This window comes from Panthera onca, chromosome D1 (genome assembly GCF_046562875.1).
Source record: "Panthera onca isolate mPanOnc1 chromosome D1, mPanOnc1 haplotype 2, whole genome shotgun sequence".
Taxonomy (NCBI): Eukaryota; Metazoa; Chordata; class Mammalia; order Carnivora; family Felidae; genus Panthera; species Panthera onca.
This window is the reverse complement of record NC_138348.1, coordinates 27,498,007-27,520,609: the sequence shown is the minus strand read 5'-3', so window position 1 is coordinate 27,520,609 and position 22,603 is coordinate 27,498,007. Positions and strand designations below refer to the sequence as shown.

General features: G+C 45.8%; 1 protein-coding gene across 2 annotated transcripts; it reads right to left on the bottom strand.

Moving 5' to 3' along the window:
* Positions 1-1,704: 1,704 nt before the first annotated feature.
* CD59 (CD59 molecule (CD59 blood group)) lies at positions 1,705-21,858 on the bottom strand. Of its 2 annotated transcripts, none has more exons than XM_078433367.2 (4): positions 21,739-21,858; positions 11,242-11,323; positions 9,612-9,716; positions 1,705-3,233 (listed from the first exon to the last, which is right to left on the bottom strand). In XM_078433367.2, the coding sequence occupies exons 2-4, from the start codon at positions 11,312-11,314 to the stop codon at positions 3,031-3,033; spliced, it is 381 nt and encodes a 126-aa protein (XP_078289493.2). In that variant the 5' UTR covers positions 11,315-11,323; positions 21,739-21,858; the 3' UTR covers positions 1,705-3,030. The 2 variants fall into 2 exon arrangements, with proteins under 2 accessions (XP_078289493.2, XP_078289494.2); XM_078433368.2 differs by lacking the exon at positions 21,739-21,858 and adding an exon at positions 18,695-18,838.
* Positions 21,859-22,603: the final 745 nt, after the last annotated feature.

Below are 22,603 nucleotides of genomic sequence, written 5' to 3'. Positions count from 1 at the left end.
GGCTCTGAGCTGTCAGCACAGAGCCCGACGCGGGGCTCGAACTCACAGACCGTGAGATCATGACCTGAGCCAAAGTCAGACGCTCAACCGACTGAGCCACCCAGGCGCCCCTTAATGTTTTTATTTCTAAAAAGAGGCAGGCATCAATTTCTTCAAAGCAAAAAAGCACCCGGATCTCCTCCAGGCTTTGTCCCAAAGTCAAATTGGCATGCATTAAAGGCAGGTGCAAAGGACATAAGGTAGCACAGTGGCCGACTGGGCAGCTGAGTGTGAACCCTAGACTTGACGATATATTAACCTTGGTGACAGTCAGCAATTCAAATTTCTTCAAACGTAGTTTTCTTCCTAATCAGTGAGATGATGATAGTACAGAAAAAAATACATGTAAAACAGAGCACAGAACCCCGCACCATCAAGTTCCCCTCATTAGAGGGGATATCAGGTAAGTACTGCTTCCAGCCAGTGCTGTGCCTTCTCAGCACAAGAATCTCTTAGAAATGTTAGCATTAGTTCAGACTGTTTGCAAGGAAAACAAACCCAATGTAAGCTAGCAGATGTTGAACACTGATGAGGAACTTACAATGTGCAAGATGAATCATCTGGCCCCAGAGGACTCAAACATATAAAGCATGGTTCATGCTCAGGGAGTTCCAAGTCCAAAAATGTGGGTGAGGCAGGCTCTTATCTTATCAGGACACACCCTACATGTTAAGTCATGGGGCCCAAGGGGAATATACTCATAGGACCCAAGGGGAATATACTCATATCTTGAGGCTCAGGACTTTCAGGACTAAGTTGGACAATGGGTCAGTGTCCTTTGGGATATACTAGGAGTTCCACTATCTACGCAATGGGTATATCTTGCATCCATAGCTCACTCCCCAAGAGAGAGGATCCAATGGGGTTATCACCCCCCAATATTAAACCCAGTATGGAAATTCCTATAAAAACCATGCAAAGGCTATTGACTCTCCACTCACCTGGCCTATTGCCTTTGGGTCAAGACGCCCCATGCTCCAGTCCATGGTGTGAGTCAGAACTTTTTGCAAAAAAAAACCCCAAAGCTTAAGGCCGTTTATTATGGCCCTTGGTCATTTCAACTCCCAGGAGCCCTCTCCCCATCTCCCTATTTAGCAGCACTCAGAGTCTGCTTTAGACAATTATCCCTTTCTCGACGCACTCTGGCCCCAAAGTGGGCACGTGACCCAAGACAGCAGTCAGACAGTCACACGCTAGAATCTGAATCTTTAGAGAGAACATTTTGGAACTGCCCAAATCCTGGCTTTTTGTAGTCTGGTTGAATTCTCCCTCCAAAGTTCCCCTAGATTAATTTTCTACGTAAGTGAGTCAAAATTGGTTCTGTTTCCTAAAGGCCTGTGTGAAAGGAACTGCTTTTTGCTCAGCCAGCAGCTGTGCGCACTTCAGTACTTCTTTGGGTGGGAAAGATCCTAGTGAGGAAAGAGGTACACGTAGTATTTTGTCTTGGACAAGGGAATTAAAGACGCTGTAAGGAAAAACACTGAGCCAGTAAGTAACCCAGACCACCAAGGCAATGCTAGGTTTTGTTGAGGAAGGTCCTAGTCGTCTCTGTTCAAGTAAGGGCATCAACACGAGACAGCTGACACTGGTCACGCTCTTCTCTTTCAGTTGCTACCACTGGGTGTCCCGCATGTTGTTTTCCTTCCGGGCCAATAACCACGCTCGTGCATTTGGTTAAATTTTATTTTTGGAAAGGCATTCCTCCCAGTTTGTTGAGATTACATAATCAAGGGGTCTTAAAAAAATGTTAATCATGAAAGCCTAGCATCATCTGCAAAAATCAGGCTATGCTGCTAAGTACAATCAAGATTATAAGAACACAAATGTCCTTAAGTCTACCGGATCTTAAGAATTATTCACCATCACCCACTAGAAAAAGGCAAAACGTTGCCCTCCTGAAAAGGTGGATCACTTTTCAGAAAACCAGAAGAGCTTCCCAAAGCCTTAACAATCGTGATTATGTTAATAATCCTTACACATGCATTTTACGCAATCTGTGCTAAGTCAGCTAGGAGTCAACAGGCCGGAAGTAGGCAGACAAATCACACCCTTGCTGTTGCTGCTGTTCGTGAGGACACTTGGAGGTCCCCACCTGCAACTCAGAGGCTCTTCCCATCGTGTTCATACAGTATAAGTACACGTATGAAGAGACTTGCTACCAGTACTATGCAAAACAAGCACACTTAATACCGCAAGTCATTTTTAACACAGGATGTCCAAATGTTCAGACTTTTAACTATGTGTGACAAAGCCAAGATATCCCACCATTCCAATAAAAAAATGGGAGGGGTAGTTTTAACATATCATTAATATGTCCTATTAAGTTTTTCTAGGGAAGACAGAGTAGCCCATACACAATCTAGGGACAGAGGAAAACTCAGATCTCGGAAGACCTGGGGTTTCCATGCCCCGCCATGTGGAGGGCTTACCTTCTTCCTTGCCAGACACCTGCTAGTTGCGAAGACCAAGGTCATTCCCATTGCTCTGCATTAGGAATTTCACTGCCCCTGACAGCCCACACGTGGAAGGTTCTTTGTGCCTGCGTGGCAGCACAGGGCACGTAAAGGGAGAGGATGAAAGCATTCCCCGAGAGACTGCTGAAAAGAACCCCCTGCCCCGGTCTGCCCCCAAAAGCACTCATGATACTCTAACTACATTCAAGGAATGAGAGGGAAAAGAACGGAGACATGCAGAGCCTAATGTACTCCAGCGGCCACCGCAAAGCTGGTCTTGCAACAAGCAGAGGGACAAGCACGTGACCTAGCTCAAATCGCCCGCATCTCCCTCTTCAGTTTCTTCCCTCCGACGGGTCTTTGCTGCCAACACGACCGGTCTTCAAAGGCGCTGAGTCTCTCTTTTTACCAAGTGGCTCAAGCTACTTTTAATCCTTCCCAATAGGATCCAGGTGAAAATAGCCTTGGGCATGCAGCAGCAGAGGAAACAAGGAATATACAGAAACAAAGTTTAGGAGAAGGGCCTCCCAGTGTTGAGTTAGAGACAAAGGTTCCAGGCTGCTGCCAGCAGCGGGGTCACCAGCAGAGCCATCTTCCCAGAGACAGTGGTGCCAAAGCTCCTGTTACACAGGTCCTGCTGGCAGCAGCGGTACCGGAGCTTCTGAAGCCCGAAGGAAGCTGAGATGTGCTCGAAATTGCAGTCCGCCAACTTCCAGCACTGGTAGTAATAGGATTTGGGCTCTGTGGGGGAGACACACACACAAGGGTGAGGAAGTGGGCAATGTTCTGTGCCTGCCTTCGAACTCCTGATCCTACTTCTTAGAACCTAGCTCCGAAGGGAAGTAGAGACATCCGGGCAAGAATACGTATCCTAGTCGGGCTATAAAGGGGAACGATTGAGCGACTGATGATGCGGCTCGAAAAGGAACTTTGCGCTAAAACCAAAGTCTCATGAGAACCTGCACAGCTGTGTGTGGTGGGAGCCCACAGGGGATCGTACTGAGGTTTTAGGGGTTTACTAAGATTTTTAAACACATACTCACATTGATCCAACAACCTTACTTCTAGAATTTGCTCTATGAAGTTCCTTGTGAAAAAGATTAGGAGAGATCCTCAAGAATGGTTACTGCAGGGGGCGCCTGGGTGGCTCAGTGGGTTAAGCATCCAACTTCAGCTCAGGTCATGATCTCACGGTTCGTGGGTTCGAGCCCCGCGTCGGGCTCTGTGCTGACAGCTCAGAGCCTGGAGCCTGTTTCAGATTCTGTGTCTCCCTCTCTCTCTGCCCCTTCCCTGCTCGTACTTTGTCTCTCTCAAAAATAAACATTTAAAAAAATACCTAAGAAGTGGAAACCCACATGTCCATTAATTGGTGAATAGATAAACAAAATGTGGTCTATCCATACACTGGAATATTATTCAGCCATAAAAATGAATGGAAGTATTGATAACGTGCAATAACACGGGTGAACCTTAAACACATTATGCTTGGTGAAAGAAGCCAGTCACAAAGGCCACAAATACTGTAGGATTCCGTTTATATGAAATGTCCAGAACAGGAAAATCCAGGGGGACAGCAGGTAGATTAGTAACTTCTGGGTTATGTGGCAGGGAGGAATGGGAAGTGACTACTTAATGGGTAAGGATTTTCTTTTCGGGATAAAAATATTCTGCAATTAGTGATGACAGACGTGCAACCTTGTGAATACACTAAAAGTCACTGCATTGTATTATTTTAAATTGTATGTGAATTGTATCTCAATAGAATGGATGCAGGACAGTATGTAGAATGAGAGCCATCTGTGTAAATAAAGTGTATGTGTGGAGGTAAATGCATTAATTTTTTTCTGGAAAAATCCCCAAGGAATTTAACAGTGTTACCTTCATGGAAGACTATCCTTCATTTATATGTCGCTTATGGACTGAGATTTTTTTTTTTTAAGTCATTGGATACTTTTTAAAATATTTTAAACTTCATTTAAAAATCATTAGACTATTCAGTAATATAGGAAGAGTTTCCAAGAAAACATGCCACTATGGTCCCAATCTTTGCACACATAGAAAAAGAAAAGCCAAAAGCATATATGCCAACTATCCCATGGTTTTTTTAATATTCAGAAAAATTAAGGGAAAAGCAATGTGTTAGTTGAGAGGAATTATGGTAGATTTTCCTCTCCAAAATAACTGTCTATGTGCCAAGACTGTGTGCTACAAACTGGGGATATACAGACATAGAAGGTATGGTCCTTGCCCTGGAATCACTTTCTTATCTTCTGTGCTGGGAAAAAAGAAAAAAAAATGCAGATACCTATTTCCTTATTAAAGGCTTGTAACTAAATTTCATTCATAGCTGGGAACAAAACTACATTTTTTAAAAAGTTTTATTTATTTTGAGAGAGAAAGAGAACAGGCGCACAGAAGCAGGGGAGGGTCAGGGAGAAAGGGAGAGAGAGAATCCCATGCAGGCTCCGCGCCATCAGCGCAGAGCCCAACTTGGGGCTTGATCTCACGACCTTGAGATCATGACCTGAGCCAAAATCAAGAGTCGGACATTTAACTGACTCAGCCACCCAGGCGCCCTCAAAACTACATTCATAATTGCAAATGTAACTGTCCCACCTCCCCCTCAGAGGGAATGTGTGTTTGGACTGAATTTTAATGAAGTTTGGTCAAGTGGCAGAGGCCAGACAGAGTGTTCTAGTGACTTTACTTTCTTGGTCATTGGTATTTAAGAAGATGCCTCCAATAGAGGATGCTGTAGAATAGGGCAAGTTACTGCTTTCCATAATACTAACCAGGCAGTGGAACTGGAAAAACATTAAAGCTACCAGAATTTTAATTAGGGGAACCTAACAGCCTGGAGAGAGCAGATAGCAATTTATTAATAATTGCTACCAATTAATCATTTTACTATGTGTCCTGCAGTGAGCCAAGCATCTGCTTCAATGATCTTTTTAATTGTTTTTAATGTTTATTTTTGAAGGAAAGAGAGACAGAGCATGAGCGGGGGAGGGGCAGGGAGAGAGAGGGAGACAGAATCTGAAGCAGGTTCCAGGCTCTGAGCTGTCAGCACGGAGCCTGACACCAGGCTCAAACTCATGAACTGTGAGATCACGACCTGAGCTGAGGTCGGATGCTTAACCAACTGAACCACCCAGGCGCCCTCTACTTCAATGATCTTATCTGCATAACAACCTCTGATGTGGTGAGCTCACCAAAGCCTCCGTCAGAACCACCCAAATAAAGCGGATTATATCAGAGTCACTGGAATGTTAGAGGTTCTCTCTCTGCTTGAGGCATCATCCCGGCTCTCTTTGAAGATTTAGTTTGCGTCTAACGTCACCAAGCAACAGTCCCTAATTGTCCTCGGCACCTCTAAGTGTGCCCCTTGTTCAGAAGGTCATAACGGCAATGATGGCTTGGCACAGTCACGAGGCTTCTGCCAGAGTCTAAGCACGTGGTTTGTAATGCTGGGACATGGCCAGGATGCCAGGAAGTATCAGCTGAATTCACACTCAACGCCTACTTCTCTTCTAGACTCACTCTGTGCAGCACCATCATGTGCGTTTTCTCTTCAAACTGCCCCCCTGACCCCAGAAGAGAAGTATGCCCACTTTCTAGTTGGGGAAATGTGGCTAGAGTAGTTGAATGATCTCTCCAATGAGTACCTGACCTTTGACTCATGTTTTTGACAGTGTGCCCTGCCTCTCCCAGGAGACGTCAATCCGAGCTGCAGGGGGATTTAGGTGCTCTGTTAGTATCTGTCTTACCGCAAGGTCAAAACAGCTCTAGTTCAAGAACTGCTATTACATGTCTGGCCGAATTTGGGGACTTCTGTACATAAGAAGAAACATATTTAAGATTCATGTTATCCCTTTTTAAAAAACAGATTTTATTGTTTAGAGGACCTTTAGATTCACGGCAAAATTGAGCAGATGTAGAGTTCTCAGCCCCCTGACACCTCTGTGCCCGCCCTAAAGAACCTCCCCTTTATCAGCATCTCCCCCACCGCCCCCCCCCCCCCCCAGTGGTACACTTGTTACAACTGAGGAACCCACATGGATTTATCATTACCGTCCAAAATCCATCATTTACGTTTCGGTTCGCTCTGGGTGTTGCATGCAGTTTGACATACACGTGGCACATGTCCACCAATATAGTATCACGCAGAGTAGTTTTGTTGCCCTAAAATCCTGTGCTCCACCTTTTCATCCCTCCCTCCTTCCTGCTAACCCCTGGCAACCAATGACCTCTTTATGGTCTCCTTTTGCCTTTTCCAAAATGTCCTACCATGGAATGATACATTACATAGCCTTTTCGTATTGGCTTGTTTCCCTCAGTAATAGGCATTTAATTTTCCTTCATGTCTTTTCATGGCTTCATAGCTCATTTCTTTTTAGTCCATTGTCTGGATGTACTACAATGCACAGTTCATTTACCCATTCACTTACTGAAGGGCATCTGGTTGCTTCCAAATCTTGGCAACCATGAATAAAGCTGCTAGAAACATCTGTGTGCAGGTTTTTGTGTGGACAGAAGTTTTCAACCCCTTTGGGTATATATTCAGTGAGTGCTGAATCACACAGTGAGAGCATATTTAGCTTATTTAAGAAACTGCCAAGCCGCACCATTTTGCATTCCCACGAGCAGCGAACGACAGTTCCTTTTGCTCTGAACCCTTGTCAGCATTTGGTGTTGTCAGCATTTTGGATTTTGGCCACTATTAATAGGTGGGTCTTGTTATTTATATGAACCACTTTTTCTTCCCCAAAGTTTATTTATTTTGAGAGAGAGACAGACAGAGAGAGAGAGCAAGAGGGGGAGGGGCAGAGAGAGGAGGAGACAGAATCCCAAGCAGGCTCCATGCTGTCAGAGCAGAGCTGGATGTGGGGCTCGAACTCACAAACAGTGAGATCATGACCTAAGCTGAAGTCAAGAGTCGGATGTTTAACTCACTGAACCACCCAGGCGCCCCTACACAAACCACTTTTAAAAGTGGAACAATTCATTATAAGATAAGTTTTGGATGTCTCACGTATAGCATGGTGAGAATAGTTACTAATACTGTATTGTATGCTTGAAATTTGCTAAGAGGATAGATCTTAGTGTTCTCATCACACACAAAAAAGGCAACTGTGTGAGGTGCTGGATGTGTTAATTAGATCACTGTGGTAATCATTTCACAATGCATACAAATATCAAATCATTACACTGTGTACCTCAAGCATACACGATTTTTCTCTATCAATTATTGTTCAGTAAAGTGTTAAACAATGGGATTTGAGAGCTGGAAAAAAGATATGGCTCTACTTCCCTCCTTCCCTCTCCTCTTCACCTCTACCATCCAATACACATATTACATTTCATAAATGAAAAAACACAGGCAGAAGGAGCTTACTGGATGGAGGCAGGACAGAGATGGGAGATGGGAGCTCCTAACTGCTAATCTAATTCTTACTCTACACATAATATTGCCTTTATTCTGTTAGTATCCAAAATCTATAAAGAACTTCTCAAACTCAACACCCAAAAAACAAATAATCCACTGAAGAAATGGGCAAGAGACATGAATAGACACTTCTCCAAAGAAGACATCCAGATGGCCACCCGACACATGAAAAAATGCTCAACATCACTCATCATCAGGGAAATACAAATCAAAACCATAAGGAGATATCACCTTACACCTGTCAGAATGGCTCACATTAACAACTCAGGCAACAACAGATGTTGGCGAGGATGTGGAGAAAGAGGAACCCTTTTGCATTGTTGGTGGGAATGCAAGCTGGTGCAGCCACTCTGGAAAACAGTATGGAGGTTCCTCAAAAAACTAAAAATAGAACTACTCTATGACCCAGCAATTGCACTACTAGGCATTTATCCACCATTTATCCAAAACAGGTGTGCTGTTTTGAAGGGACACATGCACCCCCAAGTTTATAGCAGCACTATCAACAATAGCCAAAGTATGGAAAGAGCCCAAATGTCCATCGATGGATGAATGGATAAAGAAAATGTGGTGTGTATGTATGTATATATATACATATATATATATATATATGTATGTATATAATGGAGTATTACTCGGCAATCAAAAAGAATGAAATCTTGCCATTTACAACTATGTGGATGGAACTGGAGGGTATTCTGCTAAGTGAAATTAGTCAGAGAAAGACAAAAATCATGACTTCACTCATATGAAGACTTTAAGAGACAAAACAGATTAACATAAGGAAAGGGAAACAAAAATAATATAAAAACAGAGAGGGGGACAAAACAGAAGAGACTCATAAATATGGAGAACAAACTGAGGGTTACTGGAGGGGTTGTGGGAGGGGGGGTGGGCTAAATGGGTAAAGGGAATTAAGGAATCTACTCCTGAAATCATTGTTTCACTATAAGCTAACTAATTTGGATACAAATTTTAAAAAATAAAAAATTAAATTAAATATTAAAAAAATATTGCCTCTATTCTCTTATTTGGAAATGACACTTTTTGTGGAGGGAGGTGGGAGAGATGTGGTTGAAGAGACACAGATGATCAAGGTTAACTTGATGCATGTGCTCATACATAACTGTGTTCAAATATTCGTGGAGTGAGTGGCTATGTTCTCTCCAGGGGCCTTATTGTGCTTTCTACATTAACAATGAATTATTATGGGCCTCTCTATCGAGGTAGAGGACCTGTCCTACACAATCAAGGACCTTGCATTGTAGGGCTTGGAATTTTAGCCACGTTCCAGGAATTTATATCAAAATTATCAGACACTCCAGTCAGACAGGATAATTCTGATTTGTGCTTACTTATTGAAGGATTTCTTATTTCTAGGCAAATTAATCTTCTTCTCCTTTCTATTGGGTTTTTCTGAACCTGTGGGTCTCCCGAGCCTTTTAGGAGTTCACCTGATATGTTCAGTATTCTTTGTTGCTGACTCTGGAAAGGCTTTGTGGTAGAGTATAGAAGAAGAGAATAACCTTGAAGGGTGTTTTTATTTTTCTCTCTTAGATGACAGTTACTGCTTGTTGAATACAAGCCTGATGAGAATGAATGTGGCACTCATTTTCTCCCAGGCCCTCCTCATCCCCTTACAGTTAGGAGGCAGGGAAGGGGCAGGCTCTTACCGCCTTCAATGTAGAGACACGAGTCAAGATTCGATGAACAAACGGAGGTCTTAGTGCAGTTACCACTCACTGGTGCCACACAGCTGTAGCATGTCAGGCTATGACCTAGAATCAGAAAGAAACCCGTCAGGACTTGTTAGAGCAGCACTAACTTGCCATCCTGGCAGAAGGAGGCCCACCATCTGCACTCGATGGGACGGGGGCTCGCAGCTCACAGCGCGCTTCCATTCCCACACAGATCCGTAGCAGATCTATTTTTCCAACCTCAAACTGCAGTCCCAGCAGCAATTTTTGGATCCTGATACAAGTACAAAAAGAATTTCCATGTGTCAAAATCCCTAGAACTGTGCAAATGAGAAGCTTCCTCTTACCCTCAACTAGAAGTGATTTTTAAAAAGTGATTAATTTGCAGCGATGTATTAAAAGGTAACTATCAAGAGAATAAACTAACAGAATTCTATAAATGCCTTCCAGGCAATGAATACTCTCTGATCACATTCTCATAGATCGATAATCAGTTATGTGGCAGTATCTGTCTGTGTGAAAGGACATTTTTGAAAATGAAATATGTAAAATCTCATAGAAGAATGTCATGGTGAAACCCAGACCAAGTGTGGGTTTTAGAACCCAAGAGCTAACTTGCAGTTCTAAGGCCAAAGCAAATATCCATCCCCGGCGGGGGGGAGGGAATTTTCCAGAAGGCCAGAAGAAAGTGGCTCCTCACTATCTGAGCATATAGGAGCCAAGCTCTCTAGAGCATCTTAAATGGCCATGTTCGCCTTCCCTGGTGTGAAATCCCACCTAGCAGACGACTCTCCATCTGTGAAGGTTCCAGATTAACCTTTGAAAGGTCAGTCCAAATAACTCCCTCTTTCCACTTTGTTTGCAGATGATGAGACAGATGCCTGGAGCCAGGCGCCCCCCCATAGGGTGAAGGTGGTGGGGGGGGGGTGGTTAGCCCACTCTGCCTCTTCCTTCCTGAGGGCGTTGGTTGCCCCTGTGTGGGAGGGGAGCCTCAATCGGAAGAGACGCAATGTTTCTGCAGTCCCCTCCCTGTTCCAGATGCGTGTACACACGCATGAGAGGGGAGAATGTAAGAGGGAGGGTGTGTTCTAGCTCAAATTCTGGAGACGGCCGTTTGAAAGGTTGTTCCTAGGACTGAATCTTCTCCTGGCTAGAGCCAGAGTTCACTTGGTTTCTTCTTCTTCTTTTTAATGTTTATTTATTTATTTTTGAGAGAGGAAGAGATAAAGCAGTGAGAAGGGGAGGGGCAGAGAGGGGGGGGAGACAGAGCATCCCAAGTAGACTCCCCGCTCCCAGCGCGGAGCCCGACACAGGGCTCAAACCCGTGAACCATGAGGTCCTGACCTGAGAGGCAATCAGAGTCAGATGCCCAACCACGTCACCCACGTGCCCCTTCATGTGGCTTCTTGACAAACCTTTAAACAGTGGAACCAAAGTTCACCTTTGGAAATTCTGTTGGGCAGAAATATTCATAGCTACCATGTTCATTCAGTGTGCAAATATCCACGTACCCACATGCTAAGCATTGGGTCAGTCTTGCTGAGGTCGAAGAAAAAGTGAGCGCATGACCTCACAGTTCAGATCCATGTCCCCGGGGACCGCTCACCTGAATGGCAGAGGACAGCCAGGATGAGCAGGAGCACCAGCAGGATGAATCCTTGGCTTCCCATCGTGATCATTCACAGACTCTGTAAGGAAGGGACACAAAGGGTGGTCACAAACCAACAAATGGGTGCTGGTTATCTCAGAGACCGACAGCTGGAGGGCCCGGAGCCTTCAGGAAGCATGGGGAAGGAGTTAGCAGATCGAGAAATGGTCTAGAAATGGTCTGGGGTGCCGTGAACCAAGGTGCTCTCCTGGTCCCTCCTCTTGCCCCCAAACCTCAGGTTACTAAAAAAACGCTGCCGGTCCTGGGAGAAGGGTGGCTGTGGGAGTCAAAGTGCACCTGGCCGAGAGTCAGCAGTGCCCGGGCCCCAACCCCAGCTCTCACCTACAGTGGCCGTGAATAAACGTCCACTCCAAGCCACAGTCGTCATGATCATGCAGTGGGGATAGCACTCTCTTCCCCATAAGTGGTGTTTAGTCAAACAGGAATATGAGAAAAATACTTAATTCAGCAACTACAATTCCCACTCTGCTGGCCCCACCCGAAACTGCTGGCTGAGCCAGGGCCTAGCAAGGGTCACCTTTCCAGGCCATGCCACTAAGTGTGTCAGACCAGACAGGTGACACTGGTGCCCTCCAGATGCCGGTGCCTCCTGCGGCAGAACAGGAGGCAAAGGTTTAGCATGCACAGAAGCTCCCCACCTTAGCAAGTGTGATGGAGACACCACCTTGTTCACCTCCTCCCCTCTGGGGAGGTAAAGAGGGGTCTGGGTGACTTTGACGACCAGTCCCACTACAGTAATGCCTACGTGGGTACAGTGAGCATCAGGGGAGGAGAGGGAAGGGTTGAGATAGCTCAAACCCTTTTCACCCGATAAGGAAGGCAAAGCACAGAGAGATTTCTAACTGAGTAAGTATAAGTCATCTCTAAGAAGTCTCCCAATCCCACCCCTACCTTCCCGACCCCCTCCTGAAACAAGGAGGCAACAGTGCCTCTAAACCAAGATGCCCCACAATCTAGGCCCCTCAGCCCCACAGGTCAGGACTTCTGCCTGACAGGCCCAGGGTCTCTTGGTAGGTGAGCCCCCACCCCTCTTTAAGTTAGGAACAGCATCTCCACACCTCTGAAGGTCATCCTCTGCTCAGGAATGGGCTGAAGATGGTCAGGGGAGGGTTGAGAACCAGAAAGAACAGATTCTGGCATTGCTCAAAGAAAACACTGAGTAAGTCATGCCTGGATCAAAGAGACACGTTGCTTTCCTGATGTGTGGGGAACTAGGAAGAAAACCAAACAGGGCCTGGCCTTTCTTTACAAGTTGTTGAATAACCTCTACTTCCTTCTGGCCTCTTCAAAATCTGCAACAACCTACTAATGGCCACCACCCCCCCCCCCCATGCTGAGCCTCCTGGGGGTTAGCTACCCACAGCAACCCCATACAGTGAGGATTGGAGGTGCCCAAGGGCAGAGGTTAGAGCTCAGATGTCGGAGTGGCAGAGATCTGGATGTAGGGCAGGTTATGCGGCTGCAACCAGGCCTCACTCACTTCATCTACAACAAGCAGCGGGTACAGAGGTGCGATCCAACACCGTGAGGATTTATGGAGGTAAAACAAGTTAAATGAGTATGTGCTTGACACAGCCAGGCACACACAAGTGGTGGGTGTGTGGATGCACACAGACCTCTTGCCCTAACTCAGACAGGCTTGTCTACTACACCTCCTGTTCTGAGTACCTGAGTCCTCGCATCTTTCTTCCTGGCCCCTTCCCTGAGAGGTGGGGGCCCTGAGGGCTCCGTACTCTAAGCGATGAGGAAGAGGCCTCAGCCCCTCCTGCTGGCATCCTGACTGCCCTGCAATGCCCTCTGCCTGGAGCCAGAAGAGTGAGAACCCCTTCTACTCTCCCCTTGCTAGTGAGTGACCTGGGCCTGGGCACACTGCCAGCTCCCCGCCTGGCTTCTCACGTTCACCAGTTTCTGGGCAGAAAGGATAACTGACACGTTCAAGTTAGACAGGGCTCAGGTCTGTGAAGAACAAGGAGAGGAAGGTATTAATCTGAGGTCCCTCACAGCAGGGCAGGGGCTACAAAATAAGAACGGCTGCCACATCAGGTGTCCCCCCTGGAGGAGGAGGAGGGAGGGAGCTCCAGGCCAGGGTCAGGAACTGGGAAGATGTCAGGCTGGCAGGAACTTCCAGGCTTCCCCTGGAATGGTAACAGCATCCTGACAAACGGGGCCATACACAGAGGTGTCCCCTGATGAAGTGCATTGGAAAGAACCTGCCTACTAAGAAATGCTCATCTCTTAAAAAAAGCAGGGAAGAAACAATGAGCTGCTTAAGGGACAGGCTTTCCTGTCTGGTCTGGAGAGTCTGAACAAGGCCTTGAACAGTTCTGGCTCTGCCACCTACGTGCTGTGAACTCAACCTCTGAACTCCACTCTCCATTCACTAGCATGGGGATAAATACACATACTGCATGGTACAACACCCGGCACTCAAGAAGGCACTCCAAAAGCAGTCGCCACTATAGTATTACTGAAGAGTTGTGAGGTTACCAGGAGGAAGAAACGGGGGAGAGAGGGGGTGGTGGGAGGGAGGGGTGTGGAGGGTAGACAGAAGGTAGCGTTAGGTGAGGAAGCCAGACAAATGCCCTGGAATGGATGAGCCGGGGGCACCGAGGGCACCAAACGTTAAGGCAGCCCCCAGATTTTGGAGTTGGAGAGCGTCAAGTCTTGGTTTCGACACATCACTTTGCTGGCTGGTAGTCACTGTGGCTGCTTCCGTGACATGGCTGTGGGAGGGGAGGGCAAAGACGGCAGAGGAAGAAGTGGCCAGTGTGCTGATACCAAGGTTAAGCTGTTCAAATCGAAATGAGACCAAGTCTTCATTAACCACTACTAAAATATCAATTTCCAAGGGCAAAATGTTGTCATGGCAGGAGAGGGAGGAAAGAAAATACCTGATTGCTTTAAAGCTATTTTATAAATGCCCCCAACATGTTGACAGTAGTTAATGCTAAGACGGATTATTTATGATTTCTTATTTCTCTTCCTGACCCTTTACTTTTTGCCATACTTTCCCCAGCTATTCTATAATGGACCAGGTGTTACTTTTATAATCAGAGATATTGGGAAAATCCACACATAACAAATGTTTCCCTTTTGGTGGTCACCTATCACCCATCTTTTGGCAAATCTTTCTTCAGACTTAAAACAAAAACAAACAAACTGAACCTCATAATTTCAAACTCTTACCCCCTAGTCTAAAACACCCTCTGCTTTAAACTTTAAAATGATGCCCATAAGTTAAGTGTACATCAGATGCTCTGCCATGACTTTCCCACTCCACCCAAGCCAAACACTTCCATGCAAAATGCACCCAGAGGGCCCCAACACTCTTCTTTGCTAAACACATTAACTCATTTAAACAGTGGATTTAAGGGGCACCTGGGTGGCTCAGTCGGTTAAGCGTCCAACTTCGGCTCAGGTCACAATCTCACGGTTCCAGGGTTTGAGCCCCGCGTCAGGCTCTGAGCTGACAACTCAGAGCCTGGAGCCTGCTTCAGATTCTGCGTCTCCCTCTCTCCCTGCCTCTCCCCCACTCACGCTCTGTGTGTGTGTGTGTGTGTGTGTGTGTGTGTGTGTGTGTGTGTGTGTGTATGTCTTTCTCTCTCTCAAAAATAAAAAAACAAATTAAAAAATTAAAAAAAAAATTTAAACCGTGGATTTAATTATTGGAAACAGACGAAAGTCATTCTGAATAAAGTCCAAAGACTAAAGATGGGTGAGCCTCCTGGAAAATACCATTTTGGAGCTGTAATACACACTTGAAGCCAGTCTTAGGAAGTATGGACAGGTTTTTCTGGCTGACTCTGAACCTGATTCCTTCAGGGGTGCTCCAAATAGGCTTTTCATCTGCAGGAATAAGTAAACACTAGAAGATAGATAAGCACTGTCTAAAACAGTAAACATTTGGCAACATACATGGCTATGAGTAAATTAGGATACAATTCTATGGTGGGGAACTGCACAGCCATGAAGAGGGACAAACAGGGAAGGCTGTTCACAATGTATTAAGGAAAAAGCCAGTTTAAAAATAGCTATAATCTTATTACTTTTTGTTGAAAGTGATGCTTGGAATACTATATCAACTTTCCTGAACATTTTTGGAACACGTGGTTGATAGAACAGTAGAATTATGAGCAGCTTGTTCATGCTTAAATATACTTTCTTAACAATAAACATTTTTATAGAAAGAGTTCTGAACGTGATAGCAGGATATGTTAATGTACTTACAAATCATTTTACTTGCAGCTTAAGTTTTTTTTCTACTACTCAACCTGATTAGGTATAAAAATATATACCACTTTTCAAAATTGGCTTGAGGTAAAAAAATGTTTTGTGTACATATCCTCTCCTGTGTCTATCTGGTGACAATTATTTTAGTCACACTCTGTATTGGTAAAATATGAGGCTTGGGTGATTCTCTTGCAGTCCTGCAAGAGAGAGCTATATTCTAATCCCACTTTGCTGCCGATTCATAGAACCTTAAAGCAGTCAAATGAGAACTGATGCGTTCCTCCATTTGTGAAGGGGTGATGATTATTCTATATAATGAAAAAAATATAAGATTAATATGTGAGGGTTTTAAAGCTTAATATGGACTAAAAAGTAGCAGTTTAAGGAACAAACAAGCAGACAAATGTACATGCAATCCTGGAGTTACTCTGTCTTGGGCTCAGTCAGACCTGACCTAGAAATAGTATTTTTACTTCTTAGCGGCCAATTTCTGAATTCTTTCCCATTTATCAGGATAGTAAAATAAACAGGTGTAGAACCCAGGAGAAATAGTTGAAGGAAGAAACCAGGACTCTTCTATTTGAAAAAATATAGTCAGAGACAATTACTGTCTTCAGATATGCTGAGGGTCACTGAGAAAGGGAGGGAGAGGTTATCCTGTGTAGTTTCCAAAGGCAGCATCAGGACTTCCTAAGGAACAACTATTTGCCTCCACCCCATCCCTCCTACCTTCCTGCTGTGTGTGAGGCAATGTGCAGAGTATCAGCACATCTGGAAAGCAATTCCCTTGGTAAAATGTAAAAAAACCTCTCATCACTTGACAATGTTCAAGCAGAGAGCAGAGATCAAGGATCACAGACATTGCAGAAAAGGTTCCTGCAGAAGGCAGCAAGGGGTTAAAACCAAAGTTCTCAGAAGTACAAAAGATTCATTTTACAATAAAACCAACCTGATAATTATTTATTCATTTGCATCCACCTGAGATGGAAGAGGAAGCTGAAACGTTGCAAGGTGATTTACAAATACAGACATCCCTGATCAAGTTCCTGAAAATGCTTTAGGTAGCAAATTTATGGATAGTGTGAGCCCACATTCCACCCCCCCCCCCCATATTCCATTATTTTAAAAGGAAAACAAAGGGATGTTACTGTCCATCCAGAAACTCCAACCAGTCCTTCCAAATAACTATCTAAACAATCCATAGAACTTGAACATGAAGCATTTAACACATCGCTATTTAATGACACAGCTTAAGCAAATGAAAGGAATTCACTGGTGAGTGGGCATATTTACTGCCATTAAGTAGGTTCACTCTCAACACCTACACCCCATTCATCCCACAACAATTATTTATGAGCCCCCTGTGGGCAGGTACTGTGCTAGGCGCTGTGTTAGTGACCAGTGAACCAGGCAAGGCCCTGCCTAGAACTTTATAATCTAGTGGAGGTAGACATCACCTAGTGCTAAAGACTAGAAAGAAAAGAAAATAAGGAAACAGCACCAGTTCTGAAACACAAGTGGCATAAGAGTCACCTGGAAGGCCATTAAGCACAGATGCAGAGCCCATCTCTAGAGGTTCTGGGTCTTGGGTCTGGGGTGTGGGGGACAAGAATTTGCACTTCTAACCAGGAACACACTGAAAACCACTGGGTTAGAGGGTGACCAGGGACAAGGGTGAGGCTAGTTTAGATAGGGCTGGAAGCGTCTCTCCCAACAATGTTGTGAGAGAAGCTGTTGGTTCTAATTAAATAATTAAAGGCTTCTTCTCCTTTTAAGGGCCTGTGTGATTACACTGGGTCCAATGTCACTGAATGCATTAACTGTATTTAATCCTCACACAATGTTGTAAAGTAAATTTAATCTGCCTCCATTTATCAAAAGAGGAAACTGGATCAAGGAGGGGAATGAATTTAGGCAACTGTGGTAGGCAGAATAAATAACACCTCTCTTCCCCAAAGGTGTCCGCATCCTAATTCCCAGTACCTGTGAATACTGGCAACCTTAGATGGCAAGTGACTTTGTAGATGAGATTAAGGTTACAACCTGTTCTGGATTATCCATAATCGTGTGGGCGATTACACTGAAGAGGACAGGAAGGCAGTAGGATCTGTCAGAGATGTGAAAACAGAAGCGGGACGCCTGGGTGGCTCAGCTGGTTAAGTGTCCAACTTCAGCTCAGGTCCTGATATCAGGGTTGGGAGTTCGAGCCCCACATCGGGCTCTCTTCGGATCTTCTGTCTCTCTTTCTTTCTGCCCTTCCCCCACTCATTCCTTCTCTCTCTCCCCCCACCTCAAAAATAAATAAACATAAAAAAAAAAAGAAAAGAAAATGAAGCAAGTGGGGGAGCCTCATTGACAGCTGGTAGAGCATGTGACTCTTGATATCAGGGTTGTAAGTCTGAGCCCCACGTTACAGACCTACTTAAAAATAAAATCTTAAAAAAAAAAACAGGAAGAAGAAGAGGCAAGAGATTCAAGGAGGATGATGGAGCTCTCTTACTACTGCTGATTTTGTGAACTGATGAAGCGGGGTGGGGGGCCACAGATGAGGCATACAGGTGGCCTCCAGAATAGTCCTCAACTGACACTTGACCAGGAAACGGGACCTCAGTCCTCTAACCAAATGGACTCTATTGTGCCAATAACCTGAATGAGCAAGGAATGGCTTTTCCCACAGAGCCTCCAGAAAGGAACACAGTACTACCAACACATTGACATGAACCTGGTGATGCCCACAGCAAGACTTCTGACATACGGAACCACAGATTTAATTAATCTGTGTTGTGTTAAGCCCCTAAACTTGTGATGATCTGTTTCAGCAGCAATAGAAAACGGATGCACCAACCCCAGAACTGGTAAATAGTTAAAGCAGCATTTAAACTCAGCTCTGAGCTTCTACCCACAGTTAAACTCTCTGGAGAGGAGACTTCTCGTGAATTCAGCTTCTGAAGTAAATTATTAAGCTGAGGCCACCAGACAAGAGACTTTTATATCAATGCTGGTTCCAAGAGATTCACAGATACCCATCAGTTTAGTTTCTGTTCCTGGGAGCGTGGCACCTCAGAGGCTGATGAACTTTAAGGCCAGAAGTGTCCTCAAAAATGAAATCTAGGGTTCTCATGTTCTAGAAAATTACTGGAACCCCAGGGAATGAAGTTACCTGTCCCGAGGCAACACGTTAGTTGCAGAGCCACACTGGGTGGGTCCTGCTTCCATTCACCAGGGGCTGGTAACTCACAAGTGGCTTAGTGTCAGAGGCTTGGAGCTTTGCCTCCTTATCACCTTGGGACATATACAGTGCCTGCTGCAGCCACGTATACAGAGACACCTAGACAAAAATCAGTTACTCAGTTCACAGAAGTAATTACATCAGAAGGTAGAGACAACCAGAAAGCCACCATCATAATGAACAGCCCCTCCCAGCCACCTGGGAGGTCCCACTGCCAGGGACAACCATCCCAAAACTCTCTAAACCACATAAATCTGCAGCTTTCCCTACAAGGGCCTTCTCTGCCATTTGTTCCAGGACTGCAAGAGCTAGAGGTCTCCGAAGAGGGCCTCTTATTAGAGAGCCAACTCATGGCCCTGCCCTTTGAGGTTATACATGCACAGCCAATGAATGGTTTAGTGAAGATATTTCACAAAGATACAGCGCTTAGATAAAAAGTGCATATTCCCCTTGAGGAAAACCTCAAGCACCTCTGGGCTTGGTTTTGTTTTTTGGCATTCTGGCCGAAGTTTGAGAGTTGACCCAGAATTTTTAATGTGCTTCTTTTCAGGAGCTTGTACCTGCAGCTGTCAAGGTGAATTCCATTACACAGCTGCTCTCCTTATTGTAAAACCCACTTTATTTGGGCTTTGATTTTCCAAATCACTCAGTAATAATGGGCTGTTTTCCTTATATCAAGATTCAGCAAAAGGTTTCCTGTTTCTGCTTTAAAAATACAGAAGTGACAAGTTGTAGGCATTTTTGGTTCTCCGTGAGGCAAGTCTTTACCTTCCTTGGGGTTACAAATCTACCGCCAGAGTAAATAACCACATTTAAGAAAATGTTTTTTAATGTTTATTTTTGAGGGAGAAAGAGAGAGACTATGAGCAGGGGAGGGGCAGAGAGAATGGGAGAGAGAGAATCCAAAGCGGGCTCCAAGCTATCAGCAGAGAGCCTGCTCGAGGCTCCAACTCAGGAACCATGAGATCATGACCTGAGCTGATGTCAGATCCTTAGCCGACTGAGCCACCCAGGCGCCCCATAAATAACCACATTTTGAGAAATGTTAACACCCCTAACAATGAACATTCTGAGCTGTATGTATCTTCCTTGGAGAAGTGGGCGTAAAATGCCCTTATGGGGAACAGGAACAATTGCTGTGGGGACACCCAAAATACTAATAGCCACCATCTGTGCCTCACAAACAGGTGCCAAACTGATTTCCACGAATTACCTCAGTCCTTTTAACACCCTATGAAGTAAGGCCTATTATTTTACTGATAATAATGTGAGGTTAAACAGCTCGCTCAAGATTACCCAGCCAGTAAACAGCAGAGCCAAGATTCAAACCCGGGTGTGCTGCCCAGGCCCTTGACCGCTACACCGTGACACATGAACTTGGTGGTTGTGAATTCACCATTTCTATTCATGCACACCAAGCTTCAAACTCTACCTGATTCCAGGTGGATTCCAGAGCCATGGTCACCGAGAGACAGATTAAGCTAGGCAAGGTAGGGCAAAAGTGGTAGAAAAGAGGTGTTTTCCTGAGAATTGAACACAGAGTCATCTCTGGGTTAAGTCTCCTACGTTTGAAGACTTTACCTCCATTTCACAAATTGTTTATTATCACAAGCTAACCTTGACAGGGGCCCTATGTAGGCTATGTCTCTAAATCTATAAAATGTACAGGCTGATTTGTTTAGAATTAAGTAGAAGTATTGCAGTTGAGAGAGGTGGGCAGCCAGGTCTCCACTGGGGCCCCTTAACCTCTTGAAGAAAGTCACCACCAAGTAAGAACATGATTTTTAAAAGCACCAGCTGGTGGGTGCTTGGGTGACTCAGTGGGTAAGCATTTGATTTTGGCTCAGGTCATGATCTCATGTGGACTGAGTCCCAGATCGGCTCCTGGCTAAGCCTGCTAGGGGTCCTCTCTCTCCCTTTCTCTCTGCCCTGTCTCCGCTCATGCGCGTGCTCTCTCGCTCTCAAAATAAATAACATTAAAAAAAAAAAGGCATCAGCTGGTCACAACAGGAGGTACCATGGCCACAGGCGGTTATAGAGAGTAGGAAAAGCACCATCAAAAGGAAAGCATGAGAAAGTCTCTGGGCTAGCGCCTTCACAAGGTGCAAGATGAACGCACTATTTCACAACCCGGGCCTGCCCAGGACAGAAGCAGGAAACCTGATCTCAGAAGTCTCTGCCAAGGTGAGTCACTAACTCCAGCTCCTCTCATTGTGGGTGCGTTCCAGGCTAGCTTCCAGAAGCCATTTCCATTGCCCGGCCGCCGCCCACGTGTGTTAGTTAGCTAGCCGAGAGATGGCATATGTGACGCGGCGCATTTCCAGGATCCATGGAGAGCCTGCTTCTCGTTAAATAACAACACAAACCTCGATTTAACATTGCTTTGCAAGTCCGCTGCCAGACTCCAGGAAGGGGGTAGCCCCCTCAAAACAAAATGTCTACGTTTCGGCCCCGCCCTTTTTCCAATTCCAAATTTGTACAGCTAGAGAAGGTCTGTTACCACCTGGCACGGAGCGGGTTTAACCTCCTTTCGAGGCATGATTTCTCTTCCCTAAGGTGCAAGAGCTTCCCTTCAGAGCGAGGCGAGGGCAGGTGGTCGGGGTTCCAGGAAGATATTCCCTAGGCAACGGAGGGCACAGCGCGCAGGATTTGGGCTGTTTCAGAAAGGGCGCCCACTCCTCCCCCCCTTCTCTTCTTTTTGTTAACAAAAAGAAGAGAAGGGGGGGAGGAGTTGTGCAGGGCTCTCCTAGGCAGCCCCAGGCAGGCCACCAGGGGCCTCCGGTGCCGGGAAGCCTCGGGCCGCGGGCAGAAGGGCCTGGGGAGGATGCCGAGAGTCGCCACTCCTCCTGGGGTCTCCGCCCGCCCCGATCCCGCCGCAGGTGAGGGCACGCGCCAAATCTAGCTCACTGCGGCCTCAGGTTCCGGGTGCGGCTCGGACCCAGCCCAGCCCAGCCCAGCCCAGCCTAGGGCCTTACCTGCCAGCAACCAGGGTGTCTGTTCCAGCGCCGCTCGGCCCGTGTGCTCTGGCCCCGCAGGTCTTTTCAGCCTGGGTAGCTGAAAGCCCGGAAGCTCCGCCCCCTCCCGCTGGCCCTACCCCTGCGGCTGCTAGGTCTGGCACTCGCGCGCCGCAGTCTGGGAGCCCAAGGTCACCCAGGTCCTAGAGCGATCTGTAGACCCTTGGAGCTCACCGCGCGCGCCCAGACCACCTGAGCGACGGCCGCGCAACCAGCCCTGGCCAGGCAACGGGGCAACTACTGCGCGCAGGGTGACTCAGGCTACCCGCCCAGATTCAGAAAAAAGACCGTGGCCACGAATAGATTAAGGTCTTTAAAACCCCAGAAACGGAAAGTTTATGTCCTCCTCTGATTTGTTTTAGGAAACAAATATATGAAAAGTCCACGACTTCAGATTTTCCGTTCGTTAAAAAAAAAATAAAATGTTTCAAAAAACTTTATTGTGCCCATGCCAAGCCCCCACTTGGCCTGGCTGTCAGGTTCTCCAACCCTGCTGCAGCCTGAGTCTCCTTCTTTTTCGTAAATGCATGAGATACCATTTAAGTAGGGAAATCATATAACTGATTATGACATGTGCTTTCTACCACGATCCTGATGGCTTTTGGATGTCAGGGAATGAGTTTCAGTTGGTGGTGCCCAAATCTTGGTTTTCCTCTCTAGAAATGGGAGTCTCAAACCAAGACTTACTTTGATATTTAAAATGTGTCTGCTGAAAACAGCAAATACAGGGGCGCCTGAGTGGCTCAGTCAGTTAAACGGCTGACATCAGCTAGGGTTTGATCTCTCGGTTCGTGAGTTTGGGCCCTGGTCCAGCTCTGTGCTGACA

Excerpts from the sequence above, each read along its gene's own strand:
- CD59 (XM_078433367.2), bottom strand. The coding sequence starts at position 11,314 with ATGATCACGATGGGAAGCCAAGGATTCATCCTGCTGGTGCTCCTGCTC. Across the intron at positions 9,717-11,241 it reads GGCTGTCCTCTGCCATTCAG|GTCATAGCCTGACATGCTAC; the intron begins GTGAGCGGTCCC and ends TTCTGATTCTAG. Across the intron at positions 3,234-9,611 it reads GTGTCTCTACATTGAAGGCG|AGCCCAAATCCTATTACTAC; the intron begins GTAAGAGCCTGC and ends TCTCCCCCACAG.